The sequence below is a fragment of the Vespa velutina genome, chromosome 1 (assembly GCF_912470025.1).
Source record: "Vespa velutina chromosome 1, iVesVel2.1, whole genome shotgun sequence".
NCBI classification, from domain to species: domain Eukaryota; kingdom Metazoa; phylum Arthropoda; class Insecta; order Hymenoptera; family Vespidae; genus Vespa; species Vespa velutina.
The window spans coordinates 3,074,218-3,089,217 of NC_062188.1; the positions used below are offsets into that span (position 1 = coordinate 3,074,218).

At 31.8% G+C, this 15,000-nt stretch overlaps 1 protein-coding gene across 15 annotated transcripts in view; it reads right to left on the reverse strand.

Annotated features, from left to right (window-relative positions):
• The window catches only part of LOC124955517 (afadin), a 51,854-nt gene that overhangs the window by 20,360 nt on the left and 16,494 nt on the right, over positions 1-15,000 (reverse strand). For 12 of the 15 annotated variants that reach the window (XR_007102903.1, XR_007102904.1, XM_047510152.1 and 9 more), the window contains 5 exons: positions 7,494-7,605; positions 5,013-5,205; positions 4,633-4,914; positions 3,949-4,232; positions 3,169-3,268 (listed from right to left, as the gene is read on the reverse strand). Coding sequence is in view for 11 of the 15 variants with exons in the window: in XM_047510102.1 (XP_047366058.1) it covers positions 3,169-3,268; positions 3,949-4,232; positions 4,633-4,914; positions 5,013-5,205; positions 7,494-7,605 (971 nt within the window). In the remaining 4 variants the exon portion in view is untranslated. Of the gene's footprint in view, positions 926-3,168; positions 3,269-3,948; positions 4,233-4,632; positions 4,915-5,012; positions 5,206-7,493; positions 7,606-13,149; positions 13,466-13,538; positions 13,940-15,000 lie in introns of those variants that run through there. The other 3 variants (XM_047510118.1, XM_047510169.1, XM_047510177.1) reach the window with 3 other exon arrangements.

A 15,000-nucleotide genomic window follows, 5' to 3' on the forward strand; every position in this document is an offset into this window, starting at 1 on the left:
CACACACATACATATATATGTATATATATACGATCTATGATTTTTCACTGTCGCTCAACGTGCTTATGTAATTCATTAATATGTCTATACAATACCAAAAATGAAGATAATTATCTCGTATTATTATTTATCACCATCATTATGATATCTATCCTCTTGTAAATCTGATCTCTCTACTTTTTCTTTCGTTCTTAGTTCCTCTTCTTCTTCTACTTTTTTTTTCTACCTCTAATTATTGATAACTTCAATATTGTTCACTGATAAGTAGATAAACAAAAATCCCACGATGCTACTATAAAAGGTAGAAATCCTTGTAGAATATATACCTTCTTATCGATATTTCGATCTCTTCCATTGAAAATCAGGATGATGACGCTCAAGGAAATCGAGTCGACGTTTATACTCGAAGGAAATTGCGTGAGGGAGTAACTTTTTTATCTCTCTCTCTCTCTCTTTCTCTCTCTCTCTCTCTCTCTCTCTCTCTCTCTCTCTCTCTTTTTTTCTCTCTCCTTCACTCTTTCTTTCTCACTCTCTTGTGAACTCACTCGCACTTCCTTCCTCCTTTGCCTTAACCGCGCTCACTCGCTAACATGTATAAAAGCGCGTAGGACTTAGCAGAGAAACGCGATTATGTATGTGTATGCGTATGTGTGCGTGTGTGTGTGTGTGAGTGTGTATGTGAGAGAGAGAGAGAGAGAGAGAGAGACGGATATATACAAAAAGGGAACGCAAGCCTTGCAAGGAGGCCACACGGTGTACGCACGACCTTTGACCTTTGCCAAAGGAGAACAACAGTGCAATGGATTTGTCGTCACCATAAAAAAAGAAAATGTAAAAAAGAAAAAAAGATAAAAGAAAACTAAAATATCTAAGAAAGGAGAAGAACGATGTGAGTAATTAAATTCATAGGAATCGTTTAACAACAACAACAACAACAACAATAACAATAACAAAGACAACAACGACAATGTTTATGACAACGACAACGATAACAACAATGACGACGATGACAACGACGACGAGGATGACGACAACGATAACGACAATGATGACCAGGCGAGGGAGGAAAGGTTGCGCTACTGGCGTCGTCGAGAAGAAGGAAACGCGACGCGCCGACGCGTTTCGAGGAGCGAAAGTCAACTAACGCGAGGCACGACCCGAGCCAGAGCTACGGATCTAACCCCATCTCCCCACCATACCTCCCACTGTCCCGTCGTATCGTTCCCAACACACTCACATTTATACGTATCTGTATGTAGAATATATATATAGTACAATACAAATCTATGTATACTTATTAAACGTGCATATGTGTGTATATATATATATATACACATACACACACACATTACAAATTACTAATATACAAATCACATGTTAATATATATGTGATTGTATTCATCAAAATATATTGTATATATATATATATATATATATATATATATATATATATATGTGTGATAAGGATACGTGTATAACAATGTATAATACACGTTATAGATATTCCGTTCATACATTTATATCATACATAATACATACAAATAAATAAATAAAAATATAAGTATATATACATATATATGTATTGCATCGAAGCAATGTATACTTCTTCTCTTTCGTCTTTTTCTTTTTACTTTAGACGCAAGCCATCCAATCCTACCGGCGCCTCCTTCGATCACAGTCCCTCACCCCTTTCCTCGTTATGCTTCCTTGCTCATGGACTCGTTCTCTGTTTTTCTCTCTTTCTCACTCCTCCTCCCTCTCCCCCTTCTTCCTCTCTTTCTCTTTCTTACTCTTCTCTATCTTTTTCAAGCCCTTTCGTCCTTTGCCAAGTGCGCGAACGTTTCTTCGTCCCAAGCCACGAAGAAGATAGAAATGGTAGTGGTAGTACTAGCGGTGATTTTTATATATATACACACACACATATATATATATATATATGTGTGTGTGTGTGTGTGTGTGTGTAAATATATACGTTGTACATACTGTGCATTCACCCTCGAGCAAGCGACACGAGATCCGACCTATCCCCGCTCCCTGACTTTTGACCTTCGCTCTCTCTCTCTCTCTCTCTCTCTCGCTCTTTTTATTTTTCATTTTGTATTACCTCGAGACCGGCTGATTGGATTTTGTTATTACCCCAGAGAGAGCTATCCTCTTTCTCTCTCTCTCTCTCTCTCTCTCTCTCTCTCTCTCTCTCTCTCTCTCTCTCTCTCTCTCTCTCTCTTTCAATTTCGATACTCTCCACTTTTTCAGATTTCAAACGTTGATACGATTTTAAAGAGAGAATAAGAGAAAAGTCTCGAACTAAAGTTTTACGAGCGTCTGGATCGCTGGAAATAGATTTTCGCAGGCGTCTTGAGGAACGAGTAAAGGATAAGGGAATCTTAATACCGCTGTTGCTGCTACTGCTAACTGCTGCTTCTGCTATTGCTATTGCTACTGCTACTGTAGTTGTTGCTAACTACTACTATTACTACTACTATTTCCCATCCGCGTTGCTCGTGCGAATAAATGAAAATTCTTTCTGTTACTTCCCGTTTAAAAATACGGTAACGATGCATGCAGCACTTAGAAACAAGGATGATATACACGTTTCTTTTTACCTTGTTTTTTTCTCCTCTTTCTTCTCTTTTTCTTTTTCTTTTTCTTTTTTTTTAATTTACATCGCGCACATTTTTATCCATCGCGTAGATTTTTCAACTTTAAAACATAACAAATTCGAATGACAAGTATATAAAATTAATCAATAAATATTCGAGATCGATGGTTAATGCATTTATAAATATATAATGCATACGTCATAATTAATTAATTAATTAATATCGCTTGATTAATTTTATCCTACGATAAACGAGTAATTTTTAATCCTACGATTTCTCCGTAGATAAACATTTTCAATTTATAATATTCTTCGTAATATAATAACTACGCAGGTTAGTTGCTCACTCGGAAAATATTATTTTTCATAGAACTAAACGACGAACAATCTGATTAGACATACTTTTTTTTCTCTCTCTCTCTCTCTTTCTTTTTAATATCGCTACTGTACACTTTCCTTAATTATAAATAAATTGAAAATATGATAACGCGTTTAAATGGATTGCCCTGAATAAAGTCAATTCTCTTATTCACGCGTTATGATCTATGTTATATATTTGATGAACTTACCGCGCGTGGAAGGGTGATTCATGAGAATAGCCAACGGGCATTCGTCGTCGTCCAGTATATACTCTTGATGAGTACCACCGCTTGTATTGTCGTTGTTCACCTACATTAGAACAGAAAATCAGATAATCCAATTAGCTTGTCGTCGAAAGCTTGTCGCATATGTACGCTTCAGAGCGTACAACAGATACGATGAAATTAATTCTCTAGAACTAACGTTCGATTTTCATTATTCGTGTCAACTTCGTACATACGAAACACGCGACCTATAATACTCAGTAAAATATAATATAATTAATGTAATTCCATTTTAATTGGAATACGTGAATTATCATAAAATTCGTCAATTATATAAATTATAATGTGAAAGAATCGAATTTTCGATCGATCGATTTTTAACATATAACATAAGATAAAATATATTACACGTTTCTTCAAAAAATTCTATTGTAATTTATCATTTCTTACAAGGATAAAGACATTTATAGATGTGTCATTCTTTAGATGATAAAACGAATTACTAGGCTCGTCGTAGTATGAAAAAAATATTCAAATATCGTAGAGCTTCATCAATCACAGTGACGTCTCTGTTAGGATCTTCAATAATAAAGAATAATTATTCAAGTAGATGCATTATCTATGCGAATCGATTTAAAATATTATCGATATTACGCGTAAAATGTAAAATCAATAATTTTCTAAAAAGGAAAACAAAAGAAGAAAAAAAAAAAAAAAGAAATAAAAGATCTCTTATTTTCTATATAATAACTGATAAAACCATACCTGTACCAGACAATATTGCTGAGGGTCGACTTTATCTAAACCATATTTAGATAACATCTCTCTTACAACCTGGGCCGCAGAATCTCGAACGCTTAATAGTAATGTTTTATAAGGTACATCTTTGCAAAGTGCCTCTCCGTATATCTTCAAAGTACCGCCGGTATCTGGTCCACCATCTTTGCTACGAAATTGTTGCAATTTTCTTTCGAGTTTTTGTTGCCTACGACGTCTCATTACGGCTTCCGGATTAGATATACTCCTTGTGAAACTCGTCTCGGGAAGTTCTAAACAATAACGTAAAATGAATTCGATTATTTTTTTTTGTTCTTTTTTCCACTTTTTTCTTTTTACTGTTTTTTTTTTTTTTTTTTTTTTTTTTTTCACTTCTTTTATTTTATTAAAGTCAATACGAAAATGTTCGAATGGTAAAGTTGAGAGAGAGTTACAATAACAGAACAATGATCCAACAGAGAATATAAAATTATCTCTTTTATCGGTGCAGCAGAACATGCAACGGGAGCGTTATCAGCGCTCCAATCCGTTTAGGATGGAACATCACTATCGGGGTAAAACAGAACGTCGACATCGTAGTTGACTGTAGATCGATACAATTGACAAGTTATCAAGACTTGTTATTTAACTATTTTTTCTTTTTTTAATCATTTAACGGATTTCCTTTCTAACCGGTATAAAGTTTTTCGGCGACGCCATTTTGATCGACCGGCACTGTATTCTCATCCTGTTCCAAACTCTTCAAACGTCCAAGCTTCTCTTGTTTTCTCATTTGTTTCTTCTCCCGCTTACTCAGCTTTCTACGAAAGCTAGAACCTTCTGAGGAGAAACCAACACCTTGTGCATTCGTCTTATCGTCGATCCTTCTCAACAAGAAACGTCCCTCTCGATCGTCGACATGCCAATTTAATTGTACCAACAATGGCTTCTCCTCCAATTCCAATTTTCGTTCGTCTGTAAATTAATCGTTTAAGATAAAAAAAAAAAAAAAAAAAAAAAAAAAGAGAAAAGAAAAGAATAGAAAAAAAAAGTATCTCAAAAATAAAACTCACCTCCATTTTCATGAATTTCGTAAAGAGCGTATTCCGGTACCGACAACATTCTCATATCTGGACGGAATTTTTCTATGAGAGTTTCGATCACGGCACGACTGGTTGCATCCGATGCAACTCTGATGCATTTCGTAGCAACCTTTTGACCACTGTCTTGAAAGTAGAATCTCATTACACCGTGAAACTCCAAGTCCTGAAAAATATCAAAAGATTTTCTTATATAATTTATATAATCGTAAATTATATGAATTGTATAATAAATGTTGATGATGTCTCGAGGAAACTCGAGACGCATCTTATCATTTTATATGTACATAGATAAATATACGTATCGTGTTGTAATATGACATCATCGTATGAATTCTTGATAATAGTCCAAACTAAATGTCGCGTCTAAAGTCAGCGAATATATTAATTATATATATATATATATATATATATATATATATATATATATATATATATATATATGTTAATTATATATATTCGTCTTAATTTAAACGGCGACAATTAAACAAAAATATATTATCTCACAAAAATTTGCACGATACAAATTTAAAATACTTTTGATATTTTTATAACATTTTCCAATTGTGTGTTCGCGTGTGTTGTGTGCGCGTACGCGTAATATATATATATATATATATATATATATATATATATATATATATATAAAGGAAAAAATTAATATACAAATTTAATGATTAATAGAAATCAAATGTACAGAATGATCAGAATGATCCGGTACTATTAATTATTATCTATCATTTTTATCTAACCTAAATGATATTTGTCCTTGATTAATATTTAAACGTATTATAAATATATAATATAATTGAGAATTGAACGTTCTCGTTAAGTTTATTACGTCGTAAAAATATCTACAATATAAATAGACATGTGTACACTTATACGAGTTGTTTCTGACATTTGATAAGGTTTCATCTGTTACTATACATTGGGTAGGCGTCACTGAGGCTATTATATGTAAAAGTCGTATAATCGAGAATGATTAGAAATTGAATAGGAATTAACAACGATTATTAAAAGACGAATGAGAATCACTGACAATGTGCCGATCAAATCGAACGAAAACGATTACGATTATTTTCTTAAATCGTAATAGATAAATCTCCTTATCTCGAACTATGATAAGACCAAAGGGGGTTGTAAGTGTAAAGATCTCACGTAAGTTTTAAACTCCTAAGGAATTCACGTTTATCACGTGTCACGATCGATCTTGCAATTAAATGGTGGAACGAGAGAAAGCTTGGAATTAAAGCTCGCGTGAGGTTTCCTCGTAAAACAACAACTTGGTCGCATTGTTATCGCTAGGTCGTTAAATCTACCAAAATAGCAATTACATATATTACTTTTTTTTTTTTTTTTACGTGTGTATATGTGCAATTGCGTTTGTATGTATTTTATCCAATCCAATTGAGATTACGATTAAACTTAATGGCAATGTTAAAAAAAAAAAAAAAAGAAAAAAAAAAAAAAGGAAGAAGAAGAAAGAAAAAGGAAGAGATAAAAATTTATAATAATTTTCAACATAATTTATAATGGCGATAAAGAGTTATTTATTTATGATTTATCATTTAAGATTTATCAAATCTAATTGAGATTAATATTAGACTGGAATATTTAATGTTTCCTTTAAATATAAATTTATAATAATTTTCATTTTTAGATCATTTACAATCGAAAATTAGATTTCTTTTAGATGAGTATATTTTGTCAATAATTAATCTGATATTACAGTTATGATCTAATAGAAGCATGTTTTTTACCCTCCCTCCTACTGCTAACCCCCCCCCCATCCACCACCATAATCGAATAAAAATTTATATTAATTTATAACAATGTCAATTAGATTTGTTTTTACGAGCTTGATCCCAGCAACATGTTCAATTGTGATTAACATTTAGACCTCAATCCAATTATTTAAGTAGAGAAATGAAAAAATGTGAGTAAAAGAAAAAAAAAAAAAAAAGAGAAAAAAAAATTAACCGACTTGTATATACGCATTTAAGTTTACAGTAGCCGAAAATAGAAGTCGAGAGTTCTCTTTTGAGAAAGTTAATGCCGCGTGACTCGATTTCCGTTAAGAGGTACTTAAGCCAAAGACATTTCTCTTCGAGGATATCGTAAAAGGATCTACGATTTTATGCGGATGGGTGTGAACAAGTTCTCGATCGATATTATTCACAATGAAAGAAATTAACTATAAGCTAAAGTCTCATAAAATTGTCCAACGATAATTATATCATACATAGGATGCGTTTGAACGTTTGCAAAATATTTTTCTTTTTCCATTTTTTTTTCTTTTTCTTTTTTTTTTTTTTAAGATTCGAATTTCTCTCACTTTTTTTTTTTTTTTTTTTTTTTTTTTTTTTTTTCTTTTTATTTATCACAGTAAATTATTAAGATTTTTACTCTTTTTCTCTTTTCTTTTTTCCTTTATTTTATTGTAAATCTTACCTCGTTGGGTTCGGATAGTTCGAAAAGATCCAAACGATTTGCGTTCCATTGTTGTATGACCCCACGAAGGGCTTCCCTTTCGGCCCTTTTGTTCGCAATTTCCGTGGCCATTCTATATAGACAAAGAAGAAAACAATATAAAAATTACACAAATGTATAATCATTTATATATACATATATATATTATTATATAATAAAATATTTATATTGACAATATAGATATTTATTGGGTCTCACAATTCAGTGAGAAATTTTCAAATAAAAAAGATTAACAACGTAAGAAAGATTTATATATTTATATTATAATATAATATAAAAATATTATATAGAAGTTAGTCGGAAAATATATATATATATATATATATATATATATATATATATATATATATATACATACATACATATATACGTATCAAGTAAAGATCTTATATCGGAGATAATGTAAAAAACTTTCAGATAAAGAGACATTAACAACTTTCATTGTGAATAAGATTTCTAATATATTTATACATTTATACAATAATAATATAATTTATATTAAAAATATTATACAGATTATATCATAAATACACATATATATATATAAATATGTATATATATATATATATATATTAAGTATATATATATTAAGTAAAAGTCTGGCACTTGAGTGATGGATTTTCAAATAGAGGACATTAACTACATTCGTCGTGAGAAAGATTTCTAATAAATCATAAAGGCGTAGGAAGCGTGTAGGAATGTTTTCGAAGAGGCAAATAACGTATTCAAAGTACGCGCTTATAGTAAGAGCGTGCGTTGGTTGGTCGTTTGGTATACGCGAGTACTCGCGTAACACGATGGCATACGATCGTCGGATGAATGTTTGTTCATAGTTGAAGAGGAAAGAACTCGAGAAGCTCAGGTATTTATGTCCCCCCAATGTATCCTGGCATTTCCTGCAGATTTTTACCTGACGCAGGTGCGTGCAACACGATCGACGAACCGTGATCGATACAACGCATAGAGGGGTTGTTGTTAGTCAGATTCATTATAAATTCATTCTTTGAAAAAGATCGTGAGAACACATTTCTTCCGTATTCCAAATTTATATTAAAAATTGTTAATATTAAAAAGTTCTCGTAAAGATCGTTTAGAAAAATAGATAAACGATGTTTTAAACTTTTTATTAAGTTTCTAAATTTTACCGATATCAATGTCCATTATATTTCAATGTTTCAAATGGTATATTTAATGTTTAGCAAGTTTTACAAAATTGTAATGACATAATTTTCTAATTAAATTTCAAAATCAATGGGATATCTCTCATTCGTAATAAGTCTCGAACATTAGTAATATCTAAAGTATGATTAAAATTAAGGAAGCTTCAATTTTAAAACATTAATCAAAATTAAGTCATTACAAATTTTGATATAATCGATGCATAGAAAACAAAATTTCTTTCTTATTAAACTCATAGATCATAGGATCTATCAATATGTTAATAATATACAAGGAATATTTTTGAAAACCTGCATGAAAAAATAAAAAAAAAATTAATATTAAAATTCAATAGATTATTATGTTTCTTTTCTTTTCTTTTCTTTTACTGCTATACGATCTACAATATAATCTTCCTCGTTATCAAGAATTATCATCACCGTTCTCTAATAATATCTACGCTAATTGAAATTTTACCAATGTCCATTAGTCTCATAATTTAAGAAACTTCTTCAAAAATCATCGTCGATTATTCTTTTCTTCTTCTATTTTTCTTTTCTTTTTTTTTTTTTGTTTTTTTTTAATTTACACATTTTTATTTTCGCAATAAATAAATTTCAAAAATATAACATCATCGATTCTAATATGAAAAAAAAAAAAAAAAAAAAAAAAAAAAAAAAAAAAGAAAACAATTTTGTTTAAAGATACGAAAACGATGATAACAATAACAATAACAATAACAACAACAACAATAATAATAATAATAATAATAATAATAATAATAATAATAATAATAATAATAATAATAATAATGAAGGTTTGATTCGCGCCATTTTTCCGATTAGCCGAGCGTGAAAACCGCATGTTATAAAGTTAAGGGAAAAGAAAAAAGAAAAAAAAAAAAAAAAGAAATAAGAAGAAAAACGAAGAAGAAGAAAAAAAATAAAGATCACTTGAAATGAGTTAGAGGGACATAAAAATTGAACGGAGCTCCTTTTCTTCAGGTTATTTTCTCTTCGAAGAAAGTCTAACAATAAGGAGGAGGGCACGATGAACGTTTCGCTCGACAAAGCTGACCGTTTTGCCGCGTAAGCGATGCGGCAAGTGTCGTTCGCAGGTACCGCTAACAGTGAAGTGCATGGTAATGCACGTTTCAAATGCGGAAACAGAATTTTCCTTGACTACACAATTGCTATCATTTTTATTTCTGCAACATTAAAAATAATATAAGAAGAAGACTATGAAGAAGAAGGAAAAAAAAAAAAATTAGATTAGATAGAAGAAGAGGAAAAAAAAAAAGAAATTTATACAAGCCATATAAATTATATATTATAAATAATTTATTTCAAAAAATTATATCACGAAACGAACCATGCTTATATTATATATATATTATATGTCGTATATCATAAATTATATACAATTAATAGACATATACAAAATGTGTCATATACAATGTATGATAAAAAAAAAAAAAAAGGAAAAAAAGAAAAAAAAAGACAAAGAAAAAAGAAAAAAAAAAGGACAAAGATATGTTTCAGATTATATATATATATATATATATATAATTTATACGACACTAGCGTAATATATATTCCATTAAATAATGTAAAATTTCGAAATATTATAACACAAAGGAAAATATGTATTATGTTATATTCTATATCACATAATCTATTAATGATGTATGACCCGACATAATATTAAAACAAACGATTAGCATAAAAGCTAACAAAAACACGAGATACACTTATGTATTTATGTATAATATATACGTATGTATTTCTATATGTATGTATATATACATATATATGTATATATATATATATATGTATACGTATGTGTAGTAAACGTGCTATCACAGATACACATGTACGAACTATCAGCTGATCGAATAACGTGTCTTTCAGCCAGAGCCGATGAGTAACGCAAAAAAAGGGTGAGTTTCGGGTCGGTGTGTATCTTTCGCTACGAGTCAGCTGTTGAAAAATAAAAAGAAGAGGAGAAAGAAGAAGAAGAAGAAGAAGAAGAAGAAGAAGAAGAAGAAGAAGAAGAAGAAGAAGAAGAAGTAGAAGAAGAAGAAGAAAAGGAAGGAGAGTATGGACTCCTCGTTAAAATAAAAAACAAAGTAAATGAATAAGATTCTTCCTTGTTCTTCTTAATCGTCTTGTCTGTCATACTGTCGGAATTGGAGCGAGCAAGTCATACTTATACACTTACAATAACTATCTATCTATACGTATAGATAAATACATATATATATATATATATATATATATATATATATATGTATTGCACACCCACGTTGATGAATGCTTTGGTGAAACTCGGATATATACCGAGTAGTGCGAATATCCGGCGAACGATGGCTTTCTAAATTTGAGAAACAGGAAGGAGACAATGTTGCTTGTTTGCTTGCCTCTTTGCTTTGCTTATTCGGCCTCCTTTTAAATTCAAGACTCAAGAGACTATCGATTTTTTTTAAATATATACATCTTATTTCGAATTTAATCTCATTATTTCTTTGACATATATATATATATATAAACTATATGTGACTTTTAATTAAATTATTTTTTCGTTCTTTAACTAAATTATTTTTTTTTTCATTCTATATATTTATAACTTATATATTATTATTTTTCAAGAAGAGAACTTTTATATAGGATAGGCCAAAAGTTCACAGGTGATCTTTAAAAATCAATCTTTTCTTTTCTCTCTCCCCCCCTCTCTCTCTCTCTCTCTCTCTCTCTCTCTCTCTCTCTCTCTCTCTCTCTCTCTCTATCTATCTATCTATCTATCTATCTATCTCTCTTCCTCTCTCTCAAAACAAGATATTGTTACGATAGATGCATCTTTTTAATGATTTATAAATTGACAATGAATATAATTTTAATAACGATAATAATAATAATAAAAAGAAGATAAAGAAATATCCGAGAAGTCATAGATACAAGATGCGCACGAGCGCATCAACCTTTCAAAGGTATGCAAGGAAGAATTCAAACGATCTGGTATTATAACCCGGTTAAAGACCCTTGCTTAGGAATTTCACTAGATATTGGAAATCTCTCGGACTCGATAATTGGATAATACGAAAGAAAGTTTGGAAAGTTGCTAATCAATAAATAAAAAAAATAAAAAAAAAAAAACAAAACAACGAAATAAACAAACCATAATTATCAATTGCAATACACATATATATATATATACACATGCATGTACGCGCAAGTAAACACACACACACACACACGCATACACACACATATATACACTTAAGAAATACAATTACTACATACATACATATATATATATATATATATAGAATATTGTAGAGCACAATGTTTTAATGTGTACTTACGAAAAAAACAAAAAAGAAAAAAGAAAAAAGAAAAGAAAAGAAACAAAGAAAAAAAGAAAAAGAAAAACAAATAGAAAATAAAAATGTTTTTTCGTACTATGATCTCATTCTTCTAATCGTTCCACCAATAAAACTAACCTACTCTTTCGATTCGTGTCGATGATCGGAGAGCTTCGAGAATAAACAATCGTTGTCGGCAGTGCGCACGTGTCCAACTCGTGCCAATTCTGAAGAAGAAATCGAGCCAACACACACGTGTCCTCAAAAGATATTTTATTCTTTATACTGTTTGTAGTACTGCGCTCTCTCTCTCCTCCTCCACCCTCACCCTCCCACTTCCTCCTCCCCTCTCTCTCTGTCTCTGTTTCATTCGATATGGATATACATTCTCAACCTGTTTACTGTTTTCGATCTTCGTATTATATTTTATCATCGAAAATCAAAGATCGAAGATCGAAGATCAAAAATAAACTTTTATGACACGTAAATACTTTTATTTGCGTATCCTGTAAATTTTTATCGACGTTTAACACAAAGGCCTCTGATATGAACGATAAGAAAAGAATGAAGAACACAATAATAATTTCTTACTCTTTTAATAAAAATCCTCCATCTTATTAAAAATAGATAACAACTATATTGACGCAAACTGTTTTCTATAGGACTAAATATATGATAATTTTGTTTACATTTTAAACGTACATTACTCATCGACCGGACATTAAATGTTTTTTCCTTCATGTTCTTCTGTTTACTTTGAAAAAAAAAAAAAAAAAAAAAAAAAAAAAAAAAAAAAAGAAGAAAAAAAGAAGAGAAACAAAAACGCGACGTATCCAACGTAATAAAATCTATCGATGTTTTTTTTTCTTTTTTTTTGTTTTTTTATAACAAATGAAGAAGAGAAATAGAAATGAATATGAAAAAAAAAGAAAAAAAAAAAGAAAAAAAAAAAAGAAAAAAAAAAGAAAAAGAAAACAAAAGAATTAGACGTTTTTTCGTTCGTTCGTGTATTTTTTTTATTTTTCTTCCTTTCTTTCTTCTTTTCCTTTTTCTTTTATTTGTCCTTTTACAATCACACGTAACTTATATGTTACTCACTCTTCCGGCACCGTCATTTTGTCAATGTTCCTTCAGAAGAACGTGTCGAGAGAGATCGTCGAACCCGCCGTTTGCTGCAGGAGCGTGCAGATTCGATGAAACGAATGCTCTCCTCTTCCTCCACCTCCTCGCAGCACCTTGGCATCCGAGGTAAGAGAGAAGAGGATCTTCGAGGAGAATCTCCCGCGCTCGCGTTCGAAACGTGTTAGCCGGTTTCCTCCCGAAAAGTCTCACGAAGCAATATCTTTCAAATCTTCTCGTTCTACACTACTTTTTTCTCCTTTTTCTTTTTTCTTACTAATTCACCGTCTTCAAACTTCGCGATAGAATGAAATATTTCATATAAATTGGAACAAAATTATATTCACTCTTGTTCTCTTGAAACTTACGTTATACGAATATCATAAACGTAGCACCGTTTTAACATCTTTGGATTTAAGACAAATTTTGTTCTCTCTCTCTCTTTCTCTCTCGCTTTGTTGCTTTTTTTTTGTTTTTCTTTAATATCACGATCGACAAAAATTCGATTTTCGATCAAAAAAAAAAAAAAGAAAAAGAAAAACTAATATCTTCCCACGTTAGAGATATAAGAAAGAAAGGGGAAAGAAAGAAAGAAAGAGAAAAAGAAAAACAGAGCTGAATTTAATAAAGTAAAAACGAAAAAAAGAAAAAAAGGAGAAAAAGAAAAGAAAACAAAGATAAATTCTTTCGTATGATTCTCGATGAACGCCACACCCTTCATAAACGACGTTGCTCTCACCAACGCAAAAGAGACCGTTACACGGCGAAGCGTCCAAAGCCACTGACAAAAGGACGAGCCCTACTCCTGTCGGGCCCATCGACAGAAAAATGGTGGGGGAAGAAGAGTGAGTCTACCGCCGTCGTCGCCACCACCACCACCGCCACCGCCGCCGCCACCATTACCACTACCACTACCTCCGTCACCATCAGACTACTACTAATACTATTAGTACTACTACTATTAATACTACTACTACTCCAACCTGAGCGCTACTAAGAGATCTGTACATTCACACGATTCAAACCGACCACTTTGATACCTTCCACAGCTCGCTCGGTTCGTTTCCGTTCCGTTTCGTTCCGTTCCGTTTCGTTTCCTTTAGTTTCATTCCGTTCCGTAAGTTAGTCGAGATCCTACCTGTCCCTCTTTTTCACTAACGTTCTCTTCCTTCCTTCCTTCCTTCTGTCGGTACAACGACAACGCTACTTTAAACCTCTCTCTCTCTCTCTCTCTCTCTCTCATATACTCCACATAAAGAGAGAGAGACAGAGACAGAGAGAGAGAGAGAGAGAGAGAGAGAGAAAGAGAGAGAGACAAGTATCTCTTAAACGTCCCTACTACTTACTTCTCTTTCCATTTCACCGGTATATACGCGAAACTGATACGCACAGGGCCTTAAGCGGTCGCCATCGACGTAGTTGGGTACTGGACGCGCTGGAATGCACGTGGAGTGGGGCCAGGGTATAGTGGGGAGGGGAGGGGAGATAGAGGGTAGGGAAGGGACTCAGGGAGACAGGAACGACTGGAGACTTGCCGTAGCGTACGCGGTGGTCGAGTAGTAAAACGGATAAGCGAGTAGACACCGACTACTAACATATACCAATTCGTTCGTTTCAGAAAGACTCGTTGGCGGCTATGGTATTCTGTATATATATATATATATATATATATATATATATATATATATATATATATGTAGATACGTTTCTCTACGTTACGTTTAATAATAGCTATTAGATTTGGCATTAGATATCTCAACACCTATATTATCGTGATCTTCGTCCAATCGACAATGTACATATTGTACGGTTCGAAGAACACGTTCGATG